At 38.6% G+C, this 7,500-nt stretch overlaps 1 protein-coding gene across 1 annotated transcript in view; it reads right to left on the reverse strand.

The window, feature by feature from the left end:
- Positions 1-1,854: 1,854 nt before the first annotated feature.
- The window catches only part of LOC137974757 (CUE domain-containing protein 1-like), a 15,183-nt gene continuing 9,537 nt past the window's right edge, over positions 1,855-7,500 (reverse strand). Inside the window, exons 6-7 of the mRNA XM_068821730.1 lie at positions 6,303-6,409; positions 1,855-4,439 (exon numbers count right to left, since the gene is read on the reverse strand). Of these exons, the coding sequence (XP_068677831.1) occupies positions 4,347-4,439; positions 6,303-6,409 (200 nt within the window). The 3' untranslated portion in view covers positions 1,855-4,346. The remainder of the gene's footprint in view (positions 4,440-6,302; positions 6,410-7,500) is intronic.

The following is a 7,500-nucleotide window of genomic DNA, read 5'->3' on the forward strand; positions in this document are numbered from 1 at the left end:
CTTGCCATTCGGTCACTATGTACAGCGGTTTTCGACTGAGTGGAGTAATCACAAGCGCTTCAGGTTCTGCACGTCGTTATATCAAACAAACCACAACTCGAGCTAACACGTTCAGCCGACGGCCAAACGCTGCAAAATCCTCCCGAGAAAGTCAATTGGCTTGGCTTCTGATTGGTTAACAAAGTGCTGAAAATCTGCCCAACCAGAAGGCGTACAAATTCGTAGAAATGCGACAGTCAAGCAGTTACGAAAATCATACTTCAACACTGCAACGAAACCCGCTGTATTATTGAGTTAACATTTCTCATGATAACATATATTTTTTTTCATATTCCTATTATATATATTTCCAAGGCTCTTGAGAACAGCAGATGAGAAATAACTTGAGGAAATAAAACAACATTGTAATTTTTTTTACAAGACATGTTTCGACATACTTATGCAGTCTTCAGTTGTGAATGAGTTGTACAATTTGAATTTAAAACCATTTACTGGGTTGCCATAGACAATCCAGTAAAAAAATGAGTTGAATTCCTCCGTTTTCCGTGTCGGGAAAATGGAAAAGTTGCGCAATAGGTCTTTCCTATCACTCCCCTGCTAAGTATTATCTTTGTGCCTAGAGTCTTCTGCGCGTATCTTTGGTAGGTTTCAGGGGGTAGTAAAAATGCGAAGATTCAGATACATTTTATCCGGTGGACACAGTACAAGCATGCAATCGCGGCGAAGCCGATGCAACCCAAATGGTGTTTTATTGGATCTTTAAACAAAATATACCCCCCTTATGGAGCGCCAAGAATGGAACGTCAATTCGATAAACAACAGAAGCGGTGAAAAATCTTCAAAGCGACGAATAATGGACTTATTCACATGAAAAAGTGAGCTGTATTTCTTATATTCTACTGTTGTGTTATGTACAGCACTGAAACCAAATCGCAAATTCTCCGGTAACTTTTTCTGGTTGGATATGGGCCGGGGTTTAACAAACTCATGACCACAGGAAGGAATCGAAAACAGTCGGATCTCTGTTGTCTGCCTATTTATAATTTATTTTATTTGTACTCAACTGTGCACAGTCTCCAGGTAAAAAAAAACAAATGGAAATTTGAAAAATCCTTGTTAGTCAAGAATTGTTTGAAAGAAAGTTTGTTGTCCATTTTATGCTTCATCATTCAAGGAAAAGGTTGTTCAGAAAAGGGTTCGATTCTGAACTCCGGTGAGAAATTTACTTAGTTGCGTATCATGGGTTTTTGAGTGTCTGTTTGCACCCACGGAATGAAATAAGGTTTGTTTTTTTTCCTGCAATAGCAAAATAATATGTTGTTTGTTTCAATAAAAGTTTTGGCTGGGAAAAGGTTTTTGTGAGATTTTTCTGCCTTTGTGGCTTCATCGTTTTGTGTAAATGGTAACTAATTTGCATACGTGGGTTGAAATTTTATATGGGAGTACATCTTTTGCTGTTCATTTACGCAAAATATGCATTCATTTGCGTCACCACTTCAAACTATACGGCAAATATACGTTCATTAGCACTTCCATGAACTTAATTAAAGCGAACGAGCTTTCGATAACGCTATTTGCATATGTATTAACATTCAATAGCATCAACGGATGAACAATTACAACTTTGGACAATCACAGATAACAAATATACCTTCAATCTCGCGGAATGGTTAATCATTAACAGCAATAGAAAATAAATTGCATAATATGACAATCAATGGCGTATTAGAGACATACAGTGATGCAATTTGCTTAGAGACGCACAATCAATTGCCGTTCGTACAATCCTTTAATCAAAAGGTCAATCATTCACGTGAAATGACAAACATTGGTATTTTCCGAATAACCACGAAGGAAGAAAGAAATGTTTATTGGTGTCATTCATCGTAGTTACATGTATTTTAAAATACTGAACAAAAATACAAGAGTGTTACGTACAGTACTGTTCATACAGCGTTCTCTGTTTGTGACAGTACATCTGTACATGTTGTAGCTGTTGGTTAAAAGTAGGTTTGTTCCATTTGATATGAAAAGCTTCTTTTATTTCAATTTTCAAACACGAGTTGGCTGAGTGTAATATTGTGAAACATTCAGTAGAGCAAGAGTCTCGACAAGCATTTGATGCATGAGAGGCCTTGTCCGAAACAAGGTGCTCACGCACGCGAGTAGAGATATGACGAGCGGTTTCGCCATCCAGCACAAGTAAATTTATACACTACGTGCGAGCGAAGACCATGTGGCACAAAATCTTTTACAATAAACAACCGTTTTACTCTAAAAGTAGACTGAAACCCTACTTAATGTCAATATTAGTGCAATACATTATGAGTAATTTCTTAGGCCTTTTTTGTGTTACTTTCGAAAAAATACCAATATAAGGGAGCTTATAAAAATCAGCGTTGGAAAATTCCTTGATAGTTTTGTTACTAGTCTGACTGGCGTGACCAAATTCCCTGTTAACATATTCCCGAATGATCTTACCAATCGTCCAATATGGGAAACAGTTTTTTTCGTAAAATTGTGACGAGTTCTTGAATGTCCTTATGAAAACCAAACCATGTATTGTTTAATTGATAAATCCTGTGCACCTTGTTCCGGATAAGGCCTCTCATGCATACAAACATCTCGTGTCATCAAAAGCTTGTCGAGACTCTTGCTCCACTGAATATTTCACAATATTAGACTCAACCAACTCGGGTTTTAAAATTAAATTAAAAGAAGCTTTGCATATCAAATGGAACAAACCTACTCTTAACCAGCAGCTACAACATGTTGGCCTATTTCTTTCAGTTTAGTTTCGTTGCTTATTCAGTTTTTAATTACAAATATCTTTTCTTTTCCGAGTTTCTCTTTTACGGCTTTGTCGCGACGATAAGTACCTAAGTATCTTAGGTTCGATTCATACGGTACCGGACGAATTTTCTACCGGTTGAAACTTCGCGCATTTAGGGGTTCCGTTCACAGGGAAACACGCTAAACGTACGAAAACTTGACGCCTTGCCGGTCAATAAATTTAACGCCCATGTCGGGGACGAATTTGTAGCCGTTAGGTCCGAAGATTTAACTGGCGCGCTGTGATCACCTTGACCGTCTAAATTTTTGCACGGCAAAGGCGTGGTTGCATAGATGCGTGGTAAATCAGCTACTATCGTTAGCCTTTCTCTTTCTTGACGCCATTTTGGATTTCGTAAAGTAGCACTCTCCGCATGAACAGATGGTAACACCACTGACAAAGGTTAAACTTTAATCCGGTTCGTCAGTTCCGTATGAACAGAGCGAAAATATTGCACGGTTCCGTGCGACCAAAATGGTCGGTCATATTTTTCAACCGGTAGAAAATTCGTCCGGTACCGTGTGAATCGGGCCTTATCTAATCTATTTAATTTGTTTTCGTAAGTATGCGAATAATGTATCAAATTATCCATTGTATTTCTCATAAATTCTTGGGTTTCACTCAAGTTTGCATAACAATACAGTTCAATTCCCGGAGGACTGGATCGGGACTCCAACATGGACGCCGTTTCATTGTTTGGGGACTCCAACATGGCGGCCGTGACATCATGTGAAAAGCAAGAAAAGGTTTAAATTAAATTTGTACAACTCATTCACAACTGAAGATGGCATAAGTATGTCGAAACATGTCTTGTAAAAGATTTTAAAATGTTGTTTTATTTCTTCAATTTATCCTATTATATTATTCGCTCCTATGAATTCGTCCTCATAGACCGATTCGGCTAGCTCAATGTTGTACCCAATTCAAATCTCTCGGGGTTAAGATTCTTTGTATGTTGAATTTGCATGACAATGAAGCATTCACATTTAAATGATATGGAAATTCTTGGAACAAAACGTTTTATTCCCAGAGGATTTGAATTGGGTACAACATTGAGTTAGCCGAATTGGTCTATTGCACATCACGCCTGTCTTCTAGTTCTACTTTACGGTGAATTTTGCAAAAAAAAAAAAACAAAAAAAAAAAAACAAAAATATTTTACAATATTTGACAATATTTCACTCGTAATAGAGTATGAAACCTCAAAGAAGCAATGATCGTAGCCAGAAAAAAATACACACAGCAAACTTACTTCCGGAAAAAACCGCCAGCGAGGGCACTAGAAAGAGTGTTGTCAAGATGCGATGGAATTACCAAAGAGCTTTTGTGCAAGAACGACATGCATCTCCCAGCGCAAACAAGGATGTTTTTTTTTTTGCGATCCTATTTTAGTGTCCAAGACGAGTGTCCAATCTTTCTGACGAATTTCTTGAATCATGCGTCAACAAAATGCAAATAACTACTTGATAAATACCCTAAATGTTAAAAAACTGGTTTTTTTTTCGTAAACCTGCTACTGTTCCTTTTTGTATTCAAATTCATTGTCTTCAGAAAAGAAAACAATTGGTTCTACGGCGCCAGGCTTCTTCTGAGATGTTTCGGGAGGCTAAGAAAAAATGAAATACAACTGTGGTCAAGTGTTTATAGTTAACAAAAACACTGCCGAAACATAACCTTTCTGGTTTCCTTGTTCTAATAGGGGTGTTTCCTCCATTTGGAAAGAATGACGTGATTTTTTTCATTTGACTCTTTTTTTTATAAGAACGTCTAATTTTGGGAATGAGGCGGGACGTTCTTACTCTTCTCTTTTTTTGCGATTTGAGCCTGAAACCGTTCTTAACATGTTCTTAAAATTAGGGGCATATAATACCAAGTTCGACTACAAACTGAGTGGTTCTTTAGTGTATTAGAGAATAAGAAAACCACATTGTAACATTTGTTAATTAATTATTTGAGTTAATTGTTCTGTTAGACTACAGTTTTATAGAGCGAGTTTCACTCGAGTGTCGTAAAACCAAAACCAAAGTTAAAGTAAAAGTAAAGCAACCATATTTAATGTCGATAACTCGTAACAGTAATTCAACTGACAAACCTGAGGTCGACGGTGTGCTCATTTTACTCCCCCCTCTCCATCAGTGCTCCCTTTTACGGGTATTTAAAGCTACTTAGCTACACGGAAAGGAAAAGAAGTCGAAACAAGGATGCGAGATCCGGGAATCGAACTCAGGACCTCTTGCACCAAGGCCGCGCACTAACCGACTGTGCCATCCTTGCCTTGGCCAATCCTTACCTTGGCCAATCAAAAATGACGGCGACAATCCGGTAAACCAATGAAACCTCGAAGAAATTTCACGCAGCCAACACAAAGCGCGGGAAAATGTGCACGCGTCAGCCACGATTTGTTATGGTTTCACTTGTGATTGGTTGACAAAATGGCGCGATAACTTTGAACCAATCACGGAGTGAAGTAATGCAAAGCCAAAGCAATTCTAATTACTTTCGACACTCAATTGAAAACCGCTCTATTTCTTTTACCTTTATTTATACTACTCACAAAAACAAAAACAAACGAGAAAACTTAAGACGTTCTTAACAGACTCAGCCTAGGAGTCGACTTTTTAGGGACCGATTACATGAGCCGGGCTGCCCCGGTTAGGCGGGTTGGCTCGTTTAGCCGAGATCCCGGCACGTCTGAGAAAAACACCAAAAATCAACTTTGCGATGGTGATCCAGGTCACGTGCTTCTGATGCGATGCATGGACACACATGTATGTGTCCATTCGTGTAAACTGTCAATCAAGCTTTCCCATCATTTTATCACCAAATTTCAGGGGCACCCAACGAGAATATAGTTCAAAACCACTTAAACATAGCATTGTTAAACGTATTTTAGAATTTAAACGGTAGATATATGCATATTTTTATCCTCTAAACATTTTTTATCTGTTCGGATTTCCTAGATGAAAGTCTAATGATCCGAAAACTATAGGGATCAAAACTTACCTTTGCAAAAATTTCAGCCAGAAAAAAGGCTCATGAAAATTATAGGTGACCTTTTTTAGGGTAAAAATCCGTTAAAAATGGGCAATTGTACCATTTTTCAGATGTTCGAAAATCCTAGGAGAGGCAGGCAAGCAAGAAATTTTACAACAAATGTTCCGAAAATTATAGATCTCAAATCTTCCGAAGAGACATTTTCCGAAAATTGACGTTGGGTGCCCCTGAAGAAGTTGTGATCACGCTTCCAAACTGTGAAACCGCGCAAAGGTCCGTAAAAAGGACTCGAACCAAAAGAAACTTTCAAATGACCATTTGACACGAAGTGACTGCATGCACCTCAAAATGTAGTCCCCAAATGTTTGGTTGGAATTCAACAAATGGCCTTACCATTAACGTTTCCCCCAGAATTTTCAAACATTTTGGTAAAATGATAACCTCCTAGAGTAAAATCTCGGAAACTACGGCATACCTTCGCCGACATGGTTGTCTTTTGTGGGGATGTTTGGCCTTCTCTATTGTCATCTTCTTCTTCCATAATCTCGAGTCTGGCAGAGCCCATCGCATTAAGCATTTCATCTGTATATTTATAAAAGTAAAATGAGTCAATCAAAACTTTTATACATATTCGCACAGAATCAGCATCAGGCCGTTTTTCTGAGGAAATAAAACTTACATGTAGGTACAAATGTTTCAGAATGCATCATCGGTGTTTGCAAACTGTACAAACTTTAACCTTTCGCTTCGAAGAGGACCACTTACAGACAATTTTGCTCGTCAATGAGAACCCCTTAGGGACAGACGGACTAAGCCAAGTATCCATTTCTTCTTGTCAGGTAAGTTTGATGGCGCGAAAGTATCCGGTTGAAAGAATACGAATTGGTCAATAGCCCATATTCGTATTCTCAGTATTGGACTGGAACTAGCTTGCAATGGAGGGTAATGCAGGGGAATATATTTAAAAATATTTGCATTTGAATAGATTTCCCCACATTAGTTTCCATTGGAAGCTACAATCCTGGTCAAAACTGTCGGGACAATTCGTGCTTTTCCCCCTCCCTCCATTACAATGTTGATTTTTCACGGTCTCCAAAATCAAGATCCGTTCTTCGATCGCTGGCATGTTTCAACATTGTCTGTAGCCTGCGTGGCAGGCGCTAGAAAGGGGATGGGAGAGGGAAAAATTGGGCGCGCGCGAAACGCGCGAAACGCGCAAACCGTGCTCATATAACGATGAAAGCATGTACAGTAAATTCTCTACTTTTCGCCCAAAATTTGACAAGTGTCCCGAAGTGTTTTGACCCGGATTGTAGTTCCAGTCAAATATTGATTCGAAACTTGGAAAGTGGGGATGTCTATGGAAACTAACAATTCAAATATTAAAAAAAAAAAAAACCAGCTAGAAATTCAACTGGCTGGAGGCAACAAGTTGGGTATTTTCCCAAGTAAGGTGGAATTGAATTCAGCACCAGGGGATCTCGAAAGTCACGATAAATCTTCGGGACAAGCCATTAGTGGAACTGCCATCCACTTAGTCCCGGTGACTGGTTTTAAAAAGCTGGTCATTTAGTATATTTTCAAGATAACTAATACAAGCAAAAGGATTGTGAATATTGACATAAAGAGGAAATTGTGACCTCTGAAAGTTTCAGGACTTACGAACAGGCACC

Source organism: Montipora foliosa, chromosome 11, assembly GCF_036669935.1.
Source record: "Montipora foliosa isolate CH-2021 chromosome 11, ASM3666993v2, whole genome shotgun sequence".
In the NCBI taxonomy this organism is placed as follows: domain Eukaryota; kingdom Metazoa; phylum Cnidaria; class Anthozoa; order Scleractinia; family Acroporidae; genus Montipora; species Montipora foliosa.